This window comes from Cetorhinus maximus, chromosome 7, assembly GCF_964194155.1.
Source record: "Cetorhinus maximus chromosome 7, sCetMax3.hap1.1, whole genome shotgun sequence".
NCBI lineage: Eukaryota > Metazoa > Chordata > Chondrichthyes > Lamniformes > Cetorhinidae > Cetorhinus > Cetorhinus maximus.
The window spans coordinates 51,493,295-51,520,139 of NC_135885.1; the positions used below are offsets into that span (position 1 = coordinate 51,493,295).

The window sequence follows — 26,845 nt, forward strand, 5'->3', positions numbered from 1 at the left end:
CCTATTACTAATTCCCCAGACTCACTTTCTAAGGACCAACACTCACTTTGTTAACATGTTTCTTTTTAAAATATCTATAGAAACTCTTATCGGTCTTTATATTTCTAGCCAGCTTTCTATCATACTCTATTTTTTCCTTCCTTATCAATCTTTTAGTCATTCTTTGCTGTTTTTTATATTTTGTCCAATCTTCTGATCTGCCACCCACCTTTGTGCAATTATATGCTTTTTCTTTAAGCTTGATGCTGTCTTTAACTTTTTTGGTTAACCACAGATGGTTGGTCATCCCCCTGGAATTTTTCTCTTTTGTTGGAATGTATCTATTCTGCGTATCCTGAAATATCACTTTAAATATCTGCCACTGCATCTCTATGGACCTATCCCTTAACCTAATTTACCAGTTCACTTTAGCAAGCTCTGCTTTCATGCCCTCATAATTGCCCTATTTTAGCTTAAAATACTAGTCTTAGACTCACTGTTCTCTCCCTCAAACTGAATGTAAAAGTCAATCATATTATGATTGCTATTACCTAAGGGCGCCTTCACCATGAGGTCATTAATTAATCCCCTCTCATTGCACAATACCAGGTCTAGTAAAGTTGACACTAGAACGTATTGTTCTAAGAAACTACCCTGAAAACATTCTATGAATTCCACATCTAGGCTACCTTTGCCCATCTGATTTTTCCAGTCTATACATAGATTAAAATCCCTCATAATTAACACCGTATCTTTTTGACAAGTTCCCATTATTTCCTCCTTTATACCCTGTCCTACCACATGGTTACTGTTAGGGGGACTGTACAGTACTCCCACAACTGATTTCTTACCTTTATCATTTTTTATCTCTACCCAAACCGCTTCTACATCCTAGTTTCCTGAACTTACATCATCCCTCTCTATTGGGCTAATAGCATCCTTAATTAAGACAGCCATCCCTCCACATTTTCCCAGCTTCCTGTCCTTCCTAAATGTCATGCGCCCCTGAATATTCATGTCCCAATCTATGTCATCCTGCAGCCATGCCTCTGTAATGATTATCAGATTGTACTAATTCATTTCTACTAGTGCCATCAGTTCATCTGTTTTTTTTCAAATGCTACCTGCAGTCCGATACAGAGCCTTTACATTTGTCCTCTCATTACTTTTGTAACCTCTAGCCTTATCTGCTGATTTACTCTTAGATTTGTACTCTCTTCCCTTCGTCACAGACTCTATCATTTCCCACGTTGATAACTTTCTCCCTTGTCTTGTCACTACTCTTTGATTTAACACATCTTCCCAAATTTGATCAGTCAGCTCATCCACCTAGCAGTGCTCGCTCTCATCCAAACAAGCTGAGAGAACCTCAAACCTATTGAATAATTGAAAAGGCTGAGGTACCTGCACTCCTTCCCCCTGGGTCCCTTTACCTGCCTCACTTGCAGTCACACCCTCCTGTCCCTGATCAAATCAGAAGACTCTATCTTAAGGGACATGGCTGCCTCCTGGTGCAAAGCATCCAGGTAACCTTCCCCACTCCCTGATGTGTCTCAGTGTCTGCAGCTCATCCTCCAGCTCAATGACTCTGTGCCGAAGCTCCTTGAACCGCAAAGACATACTGGTGTGTTTACTCTGGATCACACTGGCATCCAGGAGCTCCCACATGCTGCAGCCATGACACATCACCTGTCCTGCCATCCTTAATATGCTTTAATTAACTATTTAATTGTATTATTCAATTATTTTCCTTTTTAAAATATATTTTATTAAACTTACCACCAGCTCCTGTACTATTTTAAATTTTAGAAATAGAATAGACCTTAACCACTTAGCAGATACTCACCCAACAGGTAGCTTCTTTACATCCGAACATTCGAATTAGGGGGAGTAGGTCACTCGGCCCCTCGAGCCTGCTCTATCATTCAATAAGATCATGGCTGATCTGAAAGTAACCTCAACTCCACATTCCTGCCTACCCTGATAACCTTTCACCCCCTGTTAATTAAGAACCTACCTAGCTCTGCCTTAAAAATATTCAAAGACTCTGCTTCCACTGCCTTTTGAGGAAGAGTGTTCTAAAAACTCTCAACACTCATGAGAAAAAATTTCTCCTCATCTCTGTCTTAAATGAGCGACCCCTTATTTTTAAACAGTGACCCCTAGTTCTAGATTCTCCCACATGATAAATCTCCACATCCACCCTGTCAAGACCCCTCAAGATCTTAAAAGTTTCAATTAAGTTGCCTCTTACTCTTCTAAATTCCAGCGGATACAAGTCTAACCTGTCCAGCCTTTCCTCATAAGACAACCCACCCATTCCTGGTATTAGTCTAGTTAACCTTCTCTGAACTGCTTCTCTTTCCCTGTAGTAGAGAGTAAGAACCAATTTGTACAAGGTGAAAAAGTTAGAAAAATCAAAAGCAAAAGGAAAGGAACACCTCCTTCCGCTCCTCACCAAACTGCCAAGGATACACTCAGTTGCAAATTGCATTTGTTTGCAAGGCTACACTAAAGACCTGAATTTATACTAAACTGAACTGCAGTTACAGAAACCAGATTAAACCAATAAACTAATTAACTACTCAGCTCTCTCAGTACAGTGTGCTTTCCCTGCCTAAGACTGGCAAAAACTTACTCTACTTACTTACAAAGTACTTTCCAGTTACTGCAGTTACAGACAAGACTAGATTTTTGAGGACAAGATTAACAATTTAGACTCCCCATTCGCCAAACTCCCAAGTACACACTCAGTTCCAAACAGCACAATTGGGAGGTGGCGTATGACCTGTTATTGACCTGTTTATTTTATTAAACCTTGCATTAAAAATCAATGTATTTAAGAGTAGTAACCTGATTCAGTTTTTTTTAATGCAGTTGAAAATTAGTTTATCAGAAAAGGAGCATTGTTAATAGGAGTACTCGATTTTAAAATAACTGGAAATGACTTTAAAGAAGTACTGTGTATGCTCATATAAAAGTTGAGTTCTTGAGTCCAAATTTTTTGGCAAAAGGAGGTTGACAAATTTTCTCGCACTGGATTGACAGAGCGTACGTGACCCGATTGGCACAGCTGCTCTGCTGCTCGTGCATAGTGAGAGTGCGGGGGAGAAAGTGGGAAGTGACAGAGCATGAGAGAGAGCACGTGCAAGAGGGTGCTAAGTAAAAAGAGTTAGGATCTTCTGGTCAAAAGTCTGGGATCAACTTTTACACAAGACTGACTTTTCCTTGAATATATATGATATACTGAACCATTTATTAGTTCCATTGGTGTACAATAGTCAGTACAAAATTAAATAAATATTTGGAAATTTTTAAAAACGTGTCTACTACTGGATTTGTCTCTTGGAAAAAAACTTAATTTTAAGAGCAATTGTAATTGCATGTAAACTCTAGACCATGGTTTTAAAGGAGTGTTTAATAGAGGAAAGGGAGGTGGGCGACTGAGGAGTTTAGCAAGGTCATTCCAAAGCATTGGGACTAAACTATGGAAACCATGGCTCCCATGGTGAAGCAAGGTGATTTCAGGATGCAGGGTTGGCAAAACATAGAGTTCTCCCCCAATGGTTGCATGGCAGAGTTGTTGGCATCCTTCCATCTATGTAAGATGGTGGCTGAGTAGATTATGGATATTAAAGAGTAAGGCCATGTAGGGACTTAAACACAAGGCTAAAAATCCATCACAAACTTCATATTTCTATCTGGCTCTTTAAAATTTTTTTTTTCAAACTTAGACCTGAAAGCAGGCACAAGATTTTGTTTATTGTTCTTTTCCTTTCCTCTTCAAAGGCAATGGAAACTGGATTTTGGCTGTGGGTGCTGGTACTTCACCCACTCTTTATGTCTGAACCTAGACAGCGGGCATTGGGGAACAGGAGAAGTCACAGTCCAAAATATTCTTCACATACATCCATGTGTGCACTTTCCAGGGTTACTGATATATAATCACCAAAATCAATCAAGCAATAATTTATATCTCTAGCTATCAAAGTCAATTAAATATGTAAATAAGACATCCTAAAGAACATAGATAAATTCATATTTACATTTTATGAAGTGCTAATTAATCTTGCACAAACTTCACCCAAGTTCACCCAATTCATATATAATGCAGATCTAGCATTGAGATTACTCTTTAAATTAAACCTGCAAAAAGGAAAACTACAGTAATGCATTTCACTTTTGCTGCAATTACTCATCTTAATTAACATATCATTAGCACCAGTTTGCGAACTAAAATGTGGTGTTTGCCATTTCATCTCTTGAAGTGATGTGCCTTTCAGGACTCTTCTGGAAAACTTTACTTCCTTTTTTGTTGAGCATGGAGGAGCAGGAGCACTCCTCCCAACTCTACAGCAGCATTGTGGGCTGATTTTGGTTGTACTTGGCCCTTCTGCATCTCACTCCTCAATGTATTGGTCTCTCTAATGTAAAATAATAGCATGCAGCTCCATGCACACAGGTGAGAATCTTCAGTCTTTGTTTCCATTGGGCAAATTGTGAACAAGGGTACAATCTTTCACCTTCTCCATAGCAAGCTCCAAAGGTTTCACTTATCCTTTACTGGCTGCTCCTATTGGGGCTGTTCTTGCTATTCCTGGCTATGCAGGAAATGCTGGTCCCCATCCCATTCTCCAGTGCTCTTTCCTCACCCAAGCTTCAAGTTGACAGCATCTTGGCTTTGCTGACCTCCATTTTCCCATCTATGTCATCTGAGCCATGTTTCAACCCCAATTGCCAGCCTCTTTTTCTTCCCCAAGTCCAAAGTTCTTAGGCACCATTAGAGGCAGTGCCAGGGAGATCCCATTTCCAGGGCTCAGAACACAGTGCCGAATGGAAGAAACTGTTCCACAGTATATTTCTGAATCTCTGCGCTATATGATGAGGGAGATAGGAAGGATGGGGGGGCGGAGAAGAACTGCTAAAAGCTTGTTAGCACAGAGAACAAATGAATTATGTCTACATAAATTAAGTCTACTATCTACTGTCTGTGCCTGCCGGAGACCTAATCATTCTACAGCTTGTCCTAGTGATTTGATGGAATTAATAATGACATTGTAAATTGACTACAGGAAACTTTAATGAGCCTATCAACTTATAATTCATAACAATTTTTAAATAATTAGACATGAACTTCATGGGAGCATCTCCAGTTGTAGCCTAAAGTTAGCGGAGGAGTTGACAATGAACTGAAAGTGGACTTGTGTAAATTAGTAGAATCATCCACTCTAGATGATATTGAAGTGTACTGGATCAATTGTAAAATTTCATTTTTTTTAAAAACGAGTATTCTTCAGGGATTTTCCACTGGGAGCTGACAAGAATATTGTGCGTGTTCCATTACAGGAAGGATATTAAAGGGAAAAAAAAGCTTGCATTTCTAGAATGGTTTAAAAATAAGGGGTCGTTCATTTAAGGCAGAGATGAGGAGAAATTTTTTCTCTGAGGTCGAGAGTCTGGAACACTCTTCCTCAAAGGCAGTGAAAGCAGTGTCTTTGAATATTTTTAAGGCAGAGCTAGATAGATTCTTGATCAACAAGGAGGTGAAAGGTTATCAGGGGTAGGCGGGAGGTTACAATCAGATCAGCCACAGTCTTATTGAATGGCAGAGTAGGCTTGAAGGGCCAAGTGGCCTACTCCTGCTCCTAGTTCGAATGTTCGTACTACCACTGGACATCTGAAAGCACTGCTAATGAATTACTCTTTGAAGTGTAGTCACTGTTGCAATGAAGGCAACATGGTAGCCAATTTGCACACAGCAAACTCCCACAAACAGCAATTTGATAATGACCAGATGATGTGTTTTTGTGATGTTGATTGAGGGATAAATATTAGCCAGGACACCAGGGAAAACTCCCCTCCTGTTCTTCGAAATAGGGCTATGGAATCTATTACATCAATCTGACAGGACAGATAGGGCCTTGGTTTAACATCCTATTTGAAAGACAGCAGCTCTGACAGTGCAACACTTCCTCAGTACTGCACTGGCTGTCAGCCTAGATTGTTGTCCTCAGGTCCAGGAGTGGGACTTGAACCCATAAACTTCTGAGTCATTGACAAGACTGCTACAAAAGGTCAGTCATGGCTCAGCTGATATTATATGGCTGACAGCCAAAGGATTGAAGCAAGGCTCATTGGAATGTTACTAAGAGCCAGCAGTTAAAGCTATGAAGATTGGGGTTTACTGTGGTTTAAATGACTAGAACAAGAGAAGGTTAAGGCCATGAATCTGATACAAGTTATAAAATTATCAATTCTGTTTCCACCAGTAGCAGGTGGGCAAACTCTGGATTACAGGAGGAATGAGGATATCAGTTGAAGACATTTTTTCTGAGAATTACAATATGCGACAGTTTATCACAAGTATCTATTGAAGAAGTGATTGCAACAATTTAAAGGGAATTTGATACTGTCACAATCCCTGTGGGAGAATCACAAACCAAAATAACCATATTTACTGAATGACCCCCAAAATGAAGAAATTACCAACAAGGCTCCATTTTTTGTAGCTTTTACTTTAACGCAAATCAGAACCTTTGCAAATTACACAGTAACAGGCAAATAATACTTCAAATAACAAGTTAAATTTCATTTTAAATAATCGATACAAAGATATGTCTTACTCAACCACAAGCACCCACATCATTTCCCGCACAAATGTGGCAACACATGCAATTTCACAGTCTTTCCAACTTGGCCTCTGGTAAGTTGAAACTATCATTTTCTCATTCAATTGATTTGGCCCTCGAGTTGCGTTCGCTGGCAGCTGTATTCCAATCTGAGGTCCCCAAGTACCGTTAACACTGACAAGGCACACATCTACAAAGTCAGTCTCACTCGGGTCATGTCAGTCCTGACGGTGTAGCTTTTCCACCGACCAACCAACAATATCCAGTTCACAATCTGGTCCTCTGATACAAACTCTTGAGCTCTTTGCACTGCTTTTAAGATTCAGTCCTTTTTAGTTTGGTCGTACATCGCTTTCCCAAGAGCTTCTGGAATTCTATTTGTCTTTTTACTGCCAAACAAAAAACTGGCCTTTTTTTTGTAGAGAGTTCAGCTTGTTCCTAAACACCCCAGGAGTTTGATAACTTGTGTGTTGCTGCTGCACTTGTGTCTACATGTGATTGCCTTCTGCCTCCACCTCTCCCTTGTGTCTGCTAGCCACATGGCTTCTAGTCTTAACTTCCTTCCTGTTGGCACTGCTTCCAGGTCAAGGGTTGCCAGCCAGTGTCCAAAAAAATTACACCAGATCCCTTTACAACTGATGCAAACCAAAGTACCTTTCAAACATTCTAAAAAACAATTATAGATTCCACAGACATTTTAAAGAAATTGCAAATTTTCTTTACTGTACTGCTTCTGGGTCAAAGGTCATCACAACATTCATTTAAAAAGGAAGACGACAAGAATAGAGGAAAGAACAGAGTAATGGAATTAGAGTTTTTAAAAAATGACAATTCTGACAGTTGTCTTGCTGTTGATTTTGATAGAGCAATGAAAATAATCTCAAATAGCCTGTTCTCTCCACATAAACAAGAAAATGCTCGGTTCAAATATTTTTCTACTTTTTCCCTCCATAAAAGATGCAATGGTCTCTGCCACTCCCTGCTGCAAAGCAATCCATGTTCCAAAATGAATTCAATAAAGTCATCTCTTCTAACCTCGCTCTTCATCACTGTCAGTTTTAAATTGACGGCCCATTTACCACCTTCACAGTCAGAATTAGACTTTATCATCAAAATCTTCAAAATTAAAAAAGTCACTGAAAACACCTAAGATTTCTCAAGTCAAATGGAAACAGCTCCAGTTTCTCAAAACTCTTCTCATAATTATGGATTCCCATTCCTAAGGAAACTATGCTGTAGATTCTCAATGGCTTAAATATCCTCCTATAATGGGGTGCCTAAATTACAGAAAGTGCACTTAGGAGGCTAAATTTATTATTTATTTATTACTGCATTCTATGCCCCTAAATTGTTTGCATTTTTGAAAAGGGTCTTATCTACCTAGTTATACTTTTACCCTCTTATTCTGGGTTCCTCCACCAAAGGGAAAGTTTTCCTGTATCCATCCAAATGAATCTCTCTATTTCACCTTATGTAAATATTTCTATACAGCATTACAGCGCTTCAAAAAAAAGTATAATGGCTGTAATAAGATAAAAGCAAAATACTGCGGATGCTGAAAATCTGAATCAAAATCAGAAAATGCTGGAAAGACTCAGCAGTCTGACAGCATCTGTGGAGAGAGAAAAACAAAGTTAACATTTCAAGTCCATATGACTCTTCTTCAAAGGTCATATGGGCTCGAAATATTAACTTTGTTTTTCTCTCTCCACAGGTGCTGTCAGACTGCTGAGTTTTTCCAGCATTTTCTGTTTTTGGTACAATGGCTGTGAAGTGTTTTGGGACATCACAAGTTCATGAAAAGTATTATATAATTGCAAGTCTGTCTTCCTTAAAAAAAAATTCCAATTTGTTTTTTTCAGATCCAAAGCATGACCACAATTTTCCAGTGTACTCTATCTGCCTTTGTTTACCCACTCACCTTGCCTTTGTCCCTTTGTAACTTTCTGCTCCCCTTCACACAATTTATGTGCCTAACCTAGTTTTATTTGCAAATTTGGATGTACAACTCTATTTCTTTATCCAAATCACTTTTTTTTTTATTTGTTCACGGGACGTGGGCATCACTGACAAGGCCAGCATTTATTTCCCATCATTAATTGTCCTCGAGGTGGTGGCGGTGAGCTGGCTTCTTGAACCTCTGCAGTCCTTATGGTATAGGTATACTCGTTATGCTGTTAGGGAGGGAGTTCCAGGACTTTGACCCAATAACAGCGAAGGAATGGCAATATATTTCCAAGTCAAGATGGTATATGACTTGGAGGGGAATTTGCAGGTGGTGGCATTGCCATGCGCCTGTTTCTCTTGTTTTTATAGCTAGAGGTCACAGCTTTGGAAAGTGTTGTCAAAGAAGCTTTGGCAGGTTGCTGCAGTACACTGTGCGGCAGTGGAGGGAGCAAATGGCAGTGGAAGGAATGAATATTTAAGGTGGTGGACAGAGTACCAATCAAGTGGGCAGCTTTGTCTCAGTTGGTGTTGAAGCTCGATTTGGAACGGCACCCATCCTTGTAAGTGAAGATTATTCCATCACACTCTTGACTTGTAACACCACTTATCACATCTCTACTCTCTCTCCTCTCTCTCACTTCCCGGCCAATTACTATCTAATGCCCCAAAGTTACCACCAATTCAGCATTCATTTTATTTCTGTTTTGATTGCATTAGTCAAGGGATAAAATGTTTACCAGGCCACCAGCATAGTAAGTGCCATAGGATTGTTTATGGCCATCTTGGTTAACTTCCCATTCAAAAAAATCCTTTATGGGAATGATTCGTATTTACATTCAATATCAATAATAAATTAAATCTTACATCTGTACAAACTTCCCACTCAGTCAACATTGATAATGGAAACTGCCAATGTAATCTTATCACACTAATTGCATCCTCCCATCAGTGGGGCTGCTGAAAATATTTAAAACACAATGTGTTACTTCTACTCCCTCATATTCTAGCCCTCTTGATATACAGGCCAGAATTCCAATAGCCTTTTTGGCTATTTTCTGTACCTGCTCATGACCTTTTAATCATTTATGTACCAGGACCCAAAGTATCTTTCAATCTCCACTGTTTCTAGTACTTCGTCAATTAGAAAATACTCAGTTCTATCCATTTTAGGTTCAAACTGGATGACCTCATATTTGACTACATTAAAGTCTATTTGCTACAGTTTTGCCCATTCATTTAACATTACAAAAAGAGATATTAATAGATTATGCTTCCATCCACACTGCTTACATTTCCTTCTCCCACCTTTCTTAAAAAAACAGGGACATGCACAATTTTCCCAATCTAAAGTATTTGAGCGACACCTTTGAAAAATTATAGCTAGGGCATCGGCAATGGTTTCACCTATTTCCTTCAAAACCCTGAATGATAGAATCAGAGTCACTACAGCACAGACGCAGGCCATCAGGATTTAATGCCATTGCTTTTTTTTATTACTGTTGTTTTACTTATATTAACTTTGATGTGTCCTTATCTCGGATTCAATATAGGTTTCCTTAGGATGTCCAACATTTTGGCCTCTTCCTCATTGTAAACACTGTAAAACTGCAAAGTAATTATTCAACATGTCCACCATTCCCTTATGACAATCCAAATTATTTTTCTTTTTCTTTTCTTTTGTATACGAATAAAAACTTAAATAGCTGCTGCTAACATAATTGCACAGAACAGTAGAATGCATGAACTGCTAGGGCAAGATAAATAATTTTCTGATTTTCAACTCCCTGCTATTAATATGATACTACAGATCATGCAACCAATTTAACTTGCAACCTCACTAGCAAAATGTCAACACAGGCCTCTGAAAAACACTCAAAGTGAGAAAATCTTGCCATAAAAACAAAGGAGTTCTGCATGGAAATCCTCCCAGATAACGTTAAAAAAAACTGTTGTACATATGGCATATATACTATTCCTAAAAATACAAGTTGATAATCATTTAAAATATTACTATAAAGATTTACATTCATTGACCCATTTAGAGCAACTTAAAGAATACCACAAATGGCTTAGTGCTTCCTGTTTACTACCAGGCAAACTTTCAGTTCAGCATCTAGTTCACACCTACCAGCAATGAATTATCATTTTTGTCAAAGGCTGCAACACTTACTATCATTCAACGTAGAACATTTTCTGCTAAAGTTGAAGAACTAAATTAGCTCTTTCAAACAATATATAAAAAGCTCAAGATGCACTGTACTGCTTATCTGAAATGCTCATCATTTGGTCTGATCCCGTACGTCAATGTCACTGTAACAAATCATGTAACCACCACACTACTGTAGCTGCTACCAGAAACATTTACCAAGCTGCCTAATATTAACACATTAGTTTCAACTGATCTTCCAATAACAAACCTTTAGGTAAGTTTGAAGCATTAAAACCCTTGCTTAGCATTGGTTTGCATACTATACAGCAACATTTTAGCAAACCGCTGAAGCTCTCATTTAAGTTTAATCAAACTCATTTTACACTAAATTTAAAGCTGGAATATTAGGACACTTTGTCCTTCTATGTCGCCTATATGTGCCAAGATATAAACCTACAAATATGATTTCCCATGTGACAAACTTAAAATCTCAATCTGCTAGCAATTTTCTCTCTCTCAAATAAGTTGACTTGATAATTTACTCATGGCTTGTAGTTAACAGTATAAAAAGGATTCAAGTCAGAAACAATATATAAAGACTCCTGCTATATCATATTCGAAACAAGTGAGTTCAGATGGAACTATTCACCAAGAGGCAATTCATACGCTGTATTCAGGGAAGTGACAGTCTAGAACAAGGGTTACCAAATTGTAGGTTGCGACTCTGGAATGAGCAATCGAGGTCACGGGATCAGCTCCAAATTGCATGCGCGTGCCTGATTCTTTTTTTTTCTGGCCGTGATTCAGTGGGAAGGGAGAGGAGTATACCTTCAAGTGACCCCACGCAATCAACGGGACTCCAATTGGAAGGCTGGTGAGTGGAGGAGGAGGTCATTGGAGGATTAGGGTGAGGGTGCAGCCAGGAAAGAAAGTTCCAGAACTCCTGATTCACCTGGTGGTTCTCTGATTTGCAGGTCAACAGCTTGAGCTATAATTACGAGCAACTTGATTCTAGTACCATGGACAAATTTTTATGCAGAGTTTCTACCTCTAGCAGTAAGCCTCATAACTCTGTTGCAAATGAAAAACATGTTCATAAAATGATGGGGTTTTTCTTGAATTAAAGTTCACAAGTGTTTTTGCAGTCTAAAGAAAAGTCAAAACTTTTGTCTCCAAGTGCTGTCTAGCAAAAGCATGAAACCAAATAAGCTTAAGTGACACCTGGAGGCTGTTCACAAGGAATATTTTGGGAAACCATGATAGCTTTTTCAACATCAAAAAGAGGAGCTTTTGCAGCAACATGTTCAGTTTAAGAGGGCCTTAACTGTTTCCAAGCAAGCTCAAAGAGCATCTTTTGAGGTGAACTATCTAATTACACAGGCAAAGAAGCCTCACATGATTGCAGAAATTTTGAATTCACCTGATGCAATCAATATGGTTAAAATAATGTTTTGGGAGGCATAGGCAAATAGACTTGTAGCTGTGTCCCTCTCAAACAAAACCATGAAGTGAAGGATTGAGGTAATTGCAGCTGATCAGGAAACCATGCTGGTGAAGTACCCGAAATGCACACCTGCTTTTGCTCTTCAAACTGATGTGAGCACAGAGGAGTGTGGTACACACATATTGGCTTTTGTGCACTACATGTGGGAGAATAGTATTTTTGAAGACATTCTGTTGTCTCCCACTTCCTGACCACAAAATGGTCCAGGGAATATTCAGTGCATTACAGGGGTACATGGAGGACAACAATATTCTCTGGGATCACATGGTTGGATTCTGTACTGATGATGCTTCAGCTATGGCAGGCCACAAGATAGGCCTGCATGCCTTGATGGAGAGAGTTGCTGTCTGCTGTTTGGCCTCACTGTATGATTTACAGGGAACAACTAGCAACTAAAGAACTGAGCACAGAGCTAGGTGAAGTATTGCAGTGGGTCACATCAATTGTGAACTACATTAAACCTCACCCACTTCTATTTGCAAACCTGAGAGAAGTCATGGGGTCTGATCATGATGTGTTGTTTCATACTGAGGTCCGTGGCTGTCAAGAAGAAGGGTACTGCAAATGTTTTTTGAACTGCAAAAGAAAACGGATTTTATTGGTTTTCTGTAACCTAAACCAAATTTTCCTCCTTATGTCACAGATTATTTGGGAAACTAAATGAAGTAAATGCAAACATGCAAGAAAGAACACAAACATTCTTCAACTGGTTGATTTCACAAACGCTGTGATTCAGAAAATTGCATTTTGGAAGAATAATATGGTGTTGAACAATGACTTGCCGCCCACCCTTCCCCCAACTTTCCAAGTTTCTGCCTGACAATGAAATTGAACAGTGTCCCACTCATGTGATGATCGACCAACTCAGCAGCCTAGAGGCACACTTTGCATCCTTTTTCCCAAATATGGATGTGACAAAGTTTGATTGGGTCCAAACCCTTTTCAATGTCAGCCTGAAGGCCTGGATTTCCCACAGATGAAATTGAACAGCTTACAGAAATTTAATGTGATTGATTTTTACAAAAGTCAATTTCCAGAGTTTCTCTGACAGAATTCTGGTTCAGTGTGAAGATAAACTATTCTGACATCACACTACACGCACTGAAAATGGTGATTCTTTTTGCCAGCATGTATTTGTGTGAAGCTGGATTTAGTGCAATTGGTTGCATCAAATCTCAATATCGATCAATCCTGGAATTCACATCGGAAATTAATGCCAGATTTTGAGAGACTGTGTTGTAACATGCATTCCCATGTGTCTCATTAGGCCCAGTGAATACGTAAAATAACATCTTCACAAAATAATTTAAAAAGATTTTCATATGTATATGATGTATTTTGTTTATCTTTAATGCACGAACTTTAATAATATGGCATATGTCACTATACTGCTGATTTGTTTTTGGTGGTGTCTGGGGTGATGCCAATTTTCAAGCATTAAAATGGGGTCACACTGAAAAAGAGAGTTTGGGAAGCTTTGGTGTAGAACAAAGGAATGCTTATACTCGATTTGGGAAGGAACACCCCCACTCCTCCCCTCCTTTTGCACTATAGTCAAAAATAGCATCAGAAATAAGACCAGTGCCCCAGAGTTAAGTATGCCAAAGTTACTGACAAATCAGAGAGAGAGCGCACACAAGAAAGAAAGAGGAACTCGGACCCTCTTCTAACCAATGAATAATGTGCCAGGCTTCACACTTAAGGGGAGAACTAGGGCAACAATAAAATACATCAATAGCACAGGTCATCAGGATGGATTCCAGACACTGAATGTGGATTTTAAAAACTAGAGATCAACTCTGACCCAAGGCGAAAAGATTGAAACCAAAGCACAGAGGTGCGCTTAAGCCGATACTTAGGATAGCAACAATCAGCCAGATCCAAAATATCAATGGGCTAACAAAAACTTCCCTGCTCTTGAACCTGATAAACTCAGTTACCACAATTTCTGAATGCACTAAATATATTAAACTGAATAAAGAGAATCAATACCAAGAGCAAACACAAGCTTCCTGCAACATAGGAAACAGAATAAAAATAAATGGCAATAAAAAGACCAAAAGGAATTGTGTGTGGCTTCACACAAAATGGTACGAATGTCTTTTGGTCAAAATGGATCCATATTATACATGACATAAGAAATAGGAAGTGGACCATATGGCCAGTTGATCGTTTATGATCATGGGTGGCCTTGTGCCTCAACCCCACTTTCCTGCCCGCTCTCCATATCTCGACCCCCTGAGAGATCAAAAATCAGTGTATCCCAGCCTTGAATGTACTTGGCAATGCGAGCATCTACAACCCCCTGGGGTACAGAATTCCAAAGATTCAAAAGCTTTAAGTGAAGAAATTTCTCTTCATCTCAGTTCTAAACGATCAGCCCCTTATCCTGAGGCTTTGCCTGCTTCCGATTTCCCTAGGGGAAACCACCTCTCAGTGTCTACTGTTAAGTCCCTTCGGAATCTTGTACATTTTCCATGATATTACTTCTCGTTCTGCTCAATTCCAAAAAAAGAGTATCAGCCTAATTTACTCAGCCTCTCATCCCAGGAACCAATCTAGTGGACATTCGCTGTACCATGGCAAATATATCCTGATGAAAGAACACAGACCTGAAATGTTAACTGTTTCTCTCTCCACAGGTGCTGTCAGACTCGCTGAGTATTTCAAGCATTTTGCTTTTACTTCAAGTATAACTCTCTTTAAACAACGGGACCAAAACTGCACACAGTACTCCAGGGTGTGGTCTCAGCAAGGCCCTAGTCAATTACGAACATACAAACAAGGAGCAGAAGTAGGCCATTCAGCCCCTCGAGCCTGCTCCACCATTTAATAAGATCATGAGGAGTGGGGGCGGGGAGAGGGAGAGGAGGCGGGGAGATGGATAGGGGGTGGGGAGAGAGAAAGGGTGTGGAGGTGGGAGAGTGAGTGGGGGTGGGGAGATGGAGAGGGGGCGGCGATAGTGAGAGGGTGTGGGGAGAGTGAGAGGGGTCGGGGGGAGGGAGAGTTTGTGTGGGTGGGGAGATGGGGAGGGGGTGGGGAGAGTGAGAGGGGGCGGGGAGAATGAGTGGGGGCGGGGAGAGGGAGAGGGGGTGGGGAGATTGAAAGGGGGCGGGGAGAGGGAGAGGGGGCGGGGAGAGGGAGAGATAGTAACCTCAAATCTGCATCCCACCTACCCCCGATGACCTATCACCCCAGCAAGGCTTCCTTGTTCTTGTAGTACTCCTGCAATAAAGGCCAAGATGCCATTTGCCATCCTAATTGCTGTAATTGCATGCTAACTCATATTCACCCAAGTCTCTCCGAACAACAAACTTTCTTGCCTTTTAAAAAAATATTTTGCTCATCTATTCTTACTACCAAAGTGAATAACCGCACACTTCCCCATATTATATTCCATCTGTCATGTTGTTGCCCATTCGCTTAACCTCCGTCTCCTCCTTACAATCCCACCTAATTTTGTATCAGCACCAAACTCAGGCACACAGCTTTCAGTCTCTTTGCCTAAGTCATTAATATAGATTGTAAATAACTGAGGCTCCAGCACGGATCTTTGTGGCACTCCACTAGTTACAGTCTTAAAAATGCCTCCTTTATCCTACTCTCTATTTCCTGTCCGTTAATCAATCCACCAGCTATGCTATTACCCCAACTCCTTATCTTGTGTACTAACCTTTTAAGTGGGCACCTTATCGAATCCCTTTTGGGCATCTAAGTATACTACATCTATGGACTCCCCTTTATTTACCCTACTAGATAGATTCTCAATAAATTTGCCAATAAATCTGTTAAAACACGATTTCCTTTTTATAAAACCATGTTGCCTCTGTCTGATCATACTATGATTTTCTAAGTGCATTATTAAGGCAGGCTCTTGTAAAACCGATGGTGCCCACAAGGTGTGTTTTTGCTTCCACAGAAGACAGGAAACCTTATTCATACATGGAGACTGAGTGAATGAGGAATAATCTGGACATTCTTTTTTTTACAATAACAAAGCAAAAACACTTGATATAGGTGCACAAGATTGTCTAATTAATGATTAGTGCATACTTCTTTAAATTTAACATTTAAACAGAGAGAAATCATCCAACTGGAAAAAAAAATTCTATTCTCTATGCACCCAGGACAAAACTGCAGCAAAAGGATGAATCTATTTCAAAAACGTGATGCTAAGCAACTACTCTTAGTTGCTAGGATGCGATGCTTCAGCATACCATCATGAATGCACCAATACTGAATGAACAATTTTGAATGAACAAAGGCCAAAGAGTGCAGGGGCTTGAGTGTGTCTGGCTTGCCCTTTTAGAACAATACAACTGCCAAACAAATCATGGAACACCGACATCATTGTCTTATAGAATGCATTCTATCACAAATAGAGAAGTTATACAATAGGTAATATTCATCTCTTTACTGGTGATGTTATATATACTGTACCAACTCATGACTAGAAAGTCGTCTGAGGTCTATTTTTGTTAGAGTTTGTCTTCCGAGGCTGATCATAAAGAAAAATATGAATATCAATATCATAAGAAACACAAAGTAGAACTATAAAGGTTTTCAATATTCTGCCCCTCCCCCAACTACCGACCCAAAAACGTACTTGATGATCACATTTAAGCAATATGTTCAATACTATTTTAGGCTGCAGGACTGGTGCACATTTATCCCATAATGACCAGCTGCTGAACCTTTTGGAGTACTCCAACACTTCACAATGGAACAAGTTGCTGTTAGCTAGATTATATAGAAGTTAAAGCTCTCCACTTGGAAATCAACCAAGATACATACACACCAATTATTTAAATAACAGTGATGAGCATCAATATATGGCACATATGCTCGACTTGCACAAATCACATGTACTATAGTTATACAAGAAATGAGTGGGTCTAATAGATGTCGTGAAAAGAAAAATCATCACAATTTCTCTTGTATCACATCTTGTTCACCTTCAAATGTTGTTGTAATTCTGCAACATTTACTCAATTTACAATGTGCATGTTCAAAAGATACTACAGATGTACAGTCCATGACATGAGTGAATCCCTTTTACCAAGTGGATATTGCCGTTTAGATCAAAGCAATATAAAAGTGATAAATAACTAGATGCCATGAATGTTACTGGAGGCTAACATAGTACAGGCAAATGAACAAAAACTGCACATCAATACTAAATGTATCTTAAAAAAGATATCCAGTGTTAACTCATTCACCAGTGAAAAAAGTGGAAGTATACATACCAGTTTAATGGTTATTACTCAAATGCCGAACTGTTCAATACTACACCGTGAGTTTCTTTGGTTAATATTTTCCTATCCTGCTCAGAATAGTTGGAAAGGCACAAAAAAGTTATTAAAACAAGTTTCGGCTTGTCAATTGCAACAAGAATGCTATACCATTTTCCACAGCCTTTTGCAGCCTTATGCCAAAAATATTTTATCATCCCACGGTTGCAATGTAATTTTAAGGGGTACATTCCAGTTGGAAATTTTTTTTAAAAAAAATCAATTTTTAGAGCCTGGCTCATTTTTAACAGGATAGCTGGTGAAGTGACTAACCATACCTACTAAATGGGTGAACATAGGAATTAATGCAAATGTCAGTAACAATTAAGAAATTATTTGCTACATAAATTAGTGATGCTACCACGATGGCTGCTCAGTTCCAAGTTTTCTAATGCACTTCTTTGTCTACTGAAGCTGAAAGGCTTCATAGAACAGAAGTGGCACACTCCAGATAGTAGCACATATCATACTCAGTGTTGTAGCTGCCATCAAATTACTATATTAAGTCGATGACACTACAAATCCCTTGCTAGGTTTTAAAGCGCACAAATTAATGTTAGTTTTGAAATCAGAATATGAAAAAGGATAAGGTCTTTGCATAAAACTAACTGGTTAATGCAAAAGGACCACCAGATGTCCACGAAGGCTGCTGAAGGCAAGCAACTGGTGGTCTTCTCACTGAAAAGTTTGCATTAATTGCTGCATGTATGGACACAATAGCAATGTATTTTAACCCCTTCCTAGACACAAGCTATATTGTATGTACAAAGTATACTGCATTATGGAAAACCAAGTTTTGCCTCTTAAATTTTACAAATGAACATAGATAACAAAAGAAAACATATTGCTGCAACAAAGCTTCCAAATACAGACCGATATACACAAGAAAAATCCTGTAGGTAACTTAGCATCCCTTTGTTTTATACAAATGAAACAGTACAAAAACTGGGGGAAAAAGCAGCAGCAAATGCTGGATATATAGACCAGATTGGTTAGTATACGTAGAAAAAAAAACATTTTTAAAGGGTATCCACAAAAAACTAAACTTTCCTTTCTCTTTCCAGAAGCTGACTGACCAGCCTCTCTTGCTTTTGTTTACTTTTGAAATATAAAGCAGTTATTTCTCAATTTAACTTCCTGCACAAAAGCATTAAGCCTTCAAATATTTTTGGCTAAATCTTTCACTAAGGTTGCTGAACTGTAGATTTTCGGTAGCATGTTTTATTGATACAAATGCCAGAGACAATGAAAATGCTTTCTAATTATTTCTTCTCAACAATTTTGTTCCATCAAAATAATTTACAGCTTTTATAAAAATCTGAGTTTAACTAAAATGGTGGATTATATTGCAACTATAAAACTATGCACTATTCTGACACCAAATTTTCCAAATACAAGATAGGCTGCAATTCAAAATGACTAAGAGGAAGTTGTCTACGTCATCATGATACACTTAAATTCTGGACTTATTTAGCTACATAATCTCTACTTGCTATATTCACAAGAAAGTGCAACTATCATTTTTAAAAAGTTATTTCTAGCACTTACATTAGCTGAAAAGCAGACAAACATTTGATTCTATGTTGCAGTTAACAAAAAAATCCGAATACACTTTAAGCTGCAGACATCCAGGCAGTCAGTGAGAACAATGAATAGCTGAACAGATGGACCAACAATGTCTATGCCTTCCCTTATTACCAAAGCATGTTTCTAGCCAATAAGAGATCATCCAGTTCACAATTAGTTTGGGCAGATGCAAACCAACTTCTATCCCACGTCAGGTCTTGGGGCCTCTTAAGACAAGTACACTGATGTCAACCGAGGTCTGCCCTGGGCATCATGTGTATTAACAAGGGGTGTGCAGCAACAATGCCAACAACAAAGGGAACTAGCAGGCAGCTGCTGAATGAGGGCATGAGTCATTAGGCAGCAGGCTGTCAGCAAAAACACCTGGCTAGTTGTGGACCTCACCAAAACCCTGTTACTATTGTAGTGAGACAAGACACATTGAAAGGCAATATCTGCTTTATATTTAAATATGCAGGTTTTACTTTATTGCTGTCATTATGCAAGTTCTACAAAAAGTTACAGTATCAAACTATACTGCCACATTAAAAATAAATGCCCTTCTGTACTCTGCTTTTGAAGCTTGAATTCACAGGACTAGAGGTAGGAACAGATTCTATTTTTAAAGTAATCACATCCAATGTGAAAACATGCTGCATTCAGAGACAACACTGATGAAAGGGTTAAAGGTGCTTAATTTTAAAAAACTGATTTTACTATTCCCAGAATTCAAGCAACAAAGGTATTCAGATACCAAGGGTATAGTCCATTTCCCAAAGGATTACACTATAACTAGAATTTATATCAATTGACGAGGAAGAAAAGAAACTGCTTCTGGTCATTCAATACATCAGACAAGAAATGAACTTAATGGTTACTAACATTCACTAGTATGAAATTGGACTAAACAAGTGAAAAGGTTATAATCCTTAACCAAGTGCAGATAATTTGGAAAGCACCCAAAGACAATATATAACTATTGGATGGCCTACCAGAGTTATTATAAGTATTATCCCAAGTGAGGGGGGAACAGTTAGGTATTTCAGGACTCTGGATTCATATTAAAACAAAGGGGAACAAAGACTGCTAATAATCATCAAACAATCTTGCTCTTTTTTTGGTTGATTTTACCCCACCTTCTCTACCTTACTGTGGTGAACTGGTGATCAAAAGTTTGCAAGTCTAAATTTAAGTTTGCTCAGTTTTATTAAATCCAATGGAAAACTGTGCACAAACCACCTCAAAGAATTTTAACATTTCCTGCTAAATGGAGTGAATATTCTTGTAATTTTTCATTCTTGTCTGCTTTATCCATTTAGATTATTGGGTAGATTTTACCCCTTAATTAATCCTGACGACTTGTGTAAATTTTCAGCTACTCAAAAATGAGGGAAAATTACATTGTAAACCTTGATTTTTAAAAAAAATCAAATGTAAAATTTCTTAATCACACATTGTCCTATTTGTCCTCAATATTTTATGCCCTTTCAAAAAAGTTACTTTTTCCCCTCTGAACTTATCCATTTTTCATTCTTTTTTTCAACTTTAATAACAAGTTTAATATCCACTGCTTACCCTCTTCTTCCATCTGGCCCTCATTATCTATTAAATGATAGCTAGAGCGGCTTTCAAAATACTGGATTTTTAGTAGTAGAAACAAAGTGTCTTTAAAAATCTTTTCCAACCAGTCAAAAACATATTCATACAAGAGGCTGTGGGAATGAGTATAGTTGTCAGTGTTTCCTGCCCTGTCAAACATTTAAACAAAATAAACTCATCCTTAGCACTAAAACGGCTTAAACAAATCAAACACGCAGACACTTCCTCCTACCTCTCCCTGGGCCATGACCCCACCACTGAACATCAAGCCATTGTTTCCAGGACTGTCACTGACCTCATCTCCTCTGGAGATCTTCCTCCCACAGCTTCCAACCTGATAGTCGCCCAACCTCGGACGGCCCGCTTCTACCTCCTACCCAAAATCTACAAACAGGACTGTCCCGGCAGACCGATTGTGTCAGCCTGTTCCTGCCCCACGGAACTCATTTCTCGTTATCTTGACTCCCTTCTCTCTCCTCTTGTCCAGTCCCTTCCCACCTACATCCGTGATTCCTCTGACACCTTACGACACATCAACAACTTCCAGTTCCCTGGCCCCAACCGCTTCCTCTTCACCATGGACGTCCAATCCCTCTACACCTCCATCCCCCACCAGGATGGTCTGAGGGCCCTTAGCTTCTTTCTTGAACAGAGGCCCCAACAATCCCCATCCACCACTACTCTCCTCCGTCTGGTTGAACTTGTTCTCACACTGAACAATTTCTCCTTTAACTCCTCTCACTTCCTCCAAATAAAAGGTGTGGCTATAGGTACCCGCATGGGCCCCAGCTATGCCTGTCTCTTTATGGGGTATGTGGAACATTCCTTGTTCTAGTCCTACTCCGGCCCCCTCCCACAACTCTTTCTCCGGTACATCGATGATTACTTCGGTGCTGCTTCATGCTCTCATCGGGACCTGGAAAAATTTATTAATTTTGCTTCCAATCTCCACCCCTCCATCATTTTCACATGGTCCATCTCTGACACTTCCCTTCCCTTCCTTGACCTCTCTGTCTCAATTTCTGATGATAGACTGTCCACCAATATCCATTACAAGCCTACCGACTCCCACAGCTACCTCGACTACAGCTCCTCACACCACTCTTCCTGTAAGGACTCCATCCTATTCTCTCAGTTCCTTCGCCTCCGTCGCATCTGTTCTGATGATGCTACCTTCAAAAACAGTTCCTCTGACATGTCCTCCTTCTTCCTTAACCGAGGTTTTCCACCCACGGTGGTTGACAGGGCCCTCAACCGTGTCCGGCCCATCTCCCGCACATCCGCCCTCAAGCCTTCTCCTCCCTCCCAGAAACATGATAGGGTCCCCCTTGTCCTCACTTATTACCCCACCAGCCTCCGCATTCAAAGCATCATCCTCCGCCACTTCCGCCAACTCCAGCATGATGCCACCACCAAACACATCTTCCCTTCACCCCACCCCTGGCGGCATTCCGTAGGGATCATTCCCTCTGGGACACCCTGGTCCACTCCTCCATCACCCCCTACTCCTCAACCCCCACGCCCACGCAAAAGATGCAACACCTGCCCCTTCACTTCCTCTCTCCTCACCATCCAAGGGCCCAAACACTCTTTTCAAGTGAAGCAGCATTTCACTTGCATTTCCCCTAACTTAGTCTACTGCATTCGTTGCTCCCAATGCGGTCTCCTCTACATTGGAGACACCAAACGTAAACTGGGCGACCGCTTTGCAGAACACCTGCGGCCTGTCCGCAAGAAAGACCCAAACCTCCCTGTCGCTTGCCATTTTAACACTCCACCCTGCTCTCTTGCCCACATGTCTGTCCTTGGCTTGCTGCATTGTTCCAGTGAAGCCCAACGCAAACTGGAGGAACAGCACCACATCTTCCGACTAGGCATTTTACAGCCTTCCGGACTGAATATTGAATTCAACAACTTTAGATCTTGAACTCCCTCCTCCATCCCCACCCCCTTTCCGTTTCTTCCCCCTCCCTTTTGTTTTTTCCAATAATTTATATAGATTTTTCTTTTCCCACCTATTTCCATTATTTTTAAATCTATATCTTTAATGCCCTGTTAGTCTTTCCACCCCACCCCCACTAAAGCTGTACCTTGAGTGTCCTGCCATCCATTCTTAATTAGCACATTCGTTTAGATAATATCACCACCTTCAACACCTCTTTGTTCCTTTGTCTGTGACATCTTTTGATTATCTGCTCCTATCACTGCTTGCTTGTCCCTACAACCACCCCCCCCACCAACTTCTCTCCCCCCACCCCTCCACCTTAAACCAGCTTATATTTCACCCCTCTCCTAATATTACTCAGTTCTGTTGAAGGGTCATGAGGACTCGAAACGTCAACTCTTTTCTTCTCCGCCGATGCTGCCAGACCTGCTGAGTTTTTCCAGGTGATTCTGTTTTTGTTTTAAACAAATCAAAGTTCAGTATGAGCTAAAAAGTTCAAAATTAGTTTACATAAAAAATGTATATTTTTAAATGTTGAACTTTGTCACTGATCTGAAAATAAAGAGTTGTAAAGAATTTAGTTATCACCAACATTCCATTTATATTTTGAGTTTAAAATAAAAAATGAAGGAGAATTCATCAGCTGGGTGTTAGGAATTTCACAGGATAAAGGAACTGAATTAACATTAATAACAATCTGTCAAATATTTTAATAAACCCAATAGATTCCTCACCCTGTAGGATTCTTGCCTGAGAGACAACATTCAAGATGTCTATAAAAGTTAAGAGAGGGGGAAGAAAATTTTTTTTAAAACTTAAATAATGCTTGCACCGAAAGCTTTACACTTCAGGCTGTCTGGTCTAGCTATTTATAACTTTCAGCTCAGATATGCACTTGAAACCAATGGTATTACTCAAATCAGAAATATTGATGTTTTGTGGCGTAGTATGAAACCAACACCAAGGCTGTTGGGCCCATTCTCCAACATGCTCCATTCTCTATCTTAGGACTTTAGATTTCATTTTTATCCCATTTCTAATTTACAGAACCTAGCTACTTTTTTCTGAAAGTTAATACTTCCTGTTGCACATTTAAGCATCAATTGAAAAATCTTGACTTCAAGGACCCATTTTTCAACCTGACAAAGTAATGTCATGCTTGCTTTTACATGTCAAGCATTCCATCTGATCTCGCTCCTGGCACCTACAATCTAGTTGTGGCAGGTAAATAATTGTGTCAACAGTTCCTTGATGATAGAATTCCTTGTAGTGATTCTACCATCAGTACTACTCAAAATTAGTGGCAGTGGCTCCCCCTGGATTGAGAGGATGTTGTCTACTCAGTGTCGTGAGTTTGTCATGGGTCTTCATGTGATGGAGCAGGGAGATTCTAGAACCACAGATCTTTGGGCACGAGACAGGATGCCCTCTGAGGTAGTGGAATCCCAAGTGCAGCATTTGCTTCCTTTACTTCTCTACCACTGCTCTGCCTCATTATTAAAGGTGTTGAGGCTCAAAGCAAGTTGCAGCTTGATGGACAAATTGTTGCCACTCCGAACGACTGGTGACATGCCCCTCCCAGTCAGTCCTTAACGTCAATGTCACTGCACTTCAAGGACAGCTTTAGAATGTCTTTGAAGCATTTTCTTTGTCCTTCCCTCGAACGTTGGCCTCAAGAGTTGAGAAAACAGGACCTGGTGGGGCAGGTGATTTTTGGCATCCAGACACAATAGTCAGTTCATCGAACTTGATTTTGCTGGATAAATCATGCTGTGGAAACTATCATGGTATTTCCTTTTTGTCCATAGTAGGGAAAATGCTGACACGCATTCTCCTGAATTGCCCACTTGTTGTGGCTAAGGACGTGCCCGAAGAGACAGGGTGTAGATTTAGACCTTCCATAGGAACCTCTGACATGGTCTCTGTTGTCAGACAAACCCAAGAAAAATGTTGAGAATATCAGGAACTCTTCATTGCATTCGACTTTAACCAAAGCATTTGATTCAATTAATTAAAATACCTTACTGTAAAATCTCTTGGAGATTAAGCAGCAAATATGTAGTTACAGCAAAGAGTTATCCTTTAGTTTGGGAGTCTTGTGTCAGGCATAGGGCCTATGTGGCTTGCCCAATGTATTTGATTAGCCATAACCAGTGCCTCTATACTGGAAATGTTGGCCTGAGAGAGGACACTGATATTGGAGTGCTTATCCTGCCATTGAATTTGCAGAGGCATCGCTGGTGATATTTCTCCAGGGATCTACAATATCTGCTGTGTGCTGTCCATGTCCCTGACACATACAGAAGGGCAGGTAGCACTGCAGCCCTGTAAATCATGAGCTTGGTGCCGGGTTTCAGGTCTTTGTCATCAAACATTCTTTTCCTCAGTTGGCCAAAGGCACTTGGGAGGCCATAAGACATAGGAGCAGAAATTAGGCCAATCCGCCCATCGAGTCTGCTCCGCCATTCAATCATGGCTGATAAGTTTCTCAACCCCATTCTCCTGCCTTCTCCCCATAACCTTTGATCCCCTTACCAATCAAGAACCTATCTATCTCGGTCTTAAATACACTCAATGACCTGGCCTCCACAGCCTTCTGTGGCAATGAATTCCATAGATTCACCACTCTCTGGCTAAAGAAGTTTCTCCTCATCTCTGTTCTAAAAGGTCTTTCCTTTACTCTGAGGCTGTGCCCTTGGGTCCTAGTCTCTCCTACTAATGGAAACATCTTCCCCACGTGCACTCTATCCAGGCCTTTCAGTATTCTGTAAGTTTCAATCAGATCCCCCCTCATCCTTCTAAACTCCATTGAGTATAGACCCAGTGTCCTCAAACGTTCCTCACATGTTAATCCTTTCATTCCTGGGATCATTCTCGTGAACCTCCTCTGGACCCTCTCTAGGGCCAGCACATCCTTCCTGAGATACGAGGCCCAAAATTGCTCACAATATTCTAAATGTGGTCTGACCAGAGCCTTACAAAGCCTCAGCAGCACATCCCTGCTTTTATATTCTAGTCCTCTCGAAATAAATGCCAACATTGCATTTGCCTTCCTAACTACCGACTCAACCTGCAAGTTAACCTTAAGAGAATCCTGGATTAGGATTCCCAAGTCCCTTTGCATCCCAGATTTCTGAATTCTCTCCCCATTTAGAAAATAGTCCATGCCTCTATTCTTCCAACCAAAGTGCATGACCTCACACTTCCCCACATTGTATTCCATCTGCCACTTCTTTGCCCATTCTCCTAACCTGTCCAAATCCTTCTGCAGCCTCCCTGCCTCCTCAATACTACCTGTCCCTCCACCTATCTTTGTATCATCTGCAAACTTAGCCAGGATGCCCTCAGTTCCTTCATCTAGATCATTAATGTATAAAGTGAAAAGTTGTGGTCCCAACACTGACCCCTGTGGAACTCCACTAGTCACCGGCCGCCATCCTGAGACGGACCCCCTTATCCCCACTCTCTGCCTCCTGCCAGACAGCCAATCTTCTATCCATGCTAATACCTTGCCTCTAACACCATGGGCTCTTATCTTACTGAGCAGCCTCCTATGCGGCACCTTGTCAAAGACCTTCTGGAAGTCCAAGTAGATAACATCGATTGGCTCTCCTTTGTCTAACCTACTCGTTACCTCCTCAAAGAATTCTAACAGATTTGTCAGGCATGACGTCCCCTTGATGAAACCATGCTGACTTTGCCCTATTTTACCAAGCACTTCCAAGTATTCTGAAATCTCATCCTTAATAATGGACTCTAAAATCTTACCAACGACAGAGGTCAGGCTAATCGGCCTGTAATTTCCCATCTTTTGCCTCACTCCCTTCTTAAACAGGGGGGTTACATTAGCGATTTTCCAGTCCTCTGGGACCCTCCCTGACTCCAGTGATTCCTGAAAGATCACCACTAACGCCTCCACTATCTCTTCAGCTATCTCCTTCAGAACTCTGGGGTGTAATCCATCTGGTCCAGGTGATTTATCCACCTTCAGACCTTTCCGTTTTCCTAGCACCTTCTCCTTGGTAATGGCCACCATACTCACCTCTACCACCCGACTCTCTTGAACTTTGGGGATGTCACTCGTGTCTTCCACCGTGAAGACTGACGTAAAGTACCTATTCAGTTCCTCCGCCATTTCTTTGTTCCCCACTACTACTTCTCCAGCGTCATTTTCCAGCGGCCCAATGTCCACTTTTGCCTCTCTCTTACCCTTTATATATCTAAAAAAACTCTTGC

General features: G+C 40.3%; 1 protein-coding gene across 2 annotated transcripts in view; it reads right to left on the minus strand.

The window, feature by feature from the left end:
* Positions 1 to 26,845, minus strand: part of LOC144682785 (putative ribonuclease ZC3H12C) — an 83,898-nt gene that overhangs the window by 40,078 nt on the left and 16,975 nt on the right. The window contains exon 1 of one of the 2 annotated variants that reach the window (XM_078545487.1): positions 12,693 to 12,775. The exons of the other annotated variant lie outside the window; for it this stretch is intronic. Coding sequence (XP_078401613.1) covers positions 12,693 to 12,734 — 42 coding nt within the window. The 5' untranslated portion in view covers positions 12,735 to 12,775. Of the gene's footprint in view, positions 1 to 12,692; positions 12,776 to 26,845 lie in introns of those variants that run through there. 2 annotated transcript variants of the gene reach the window in all.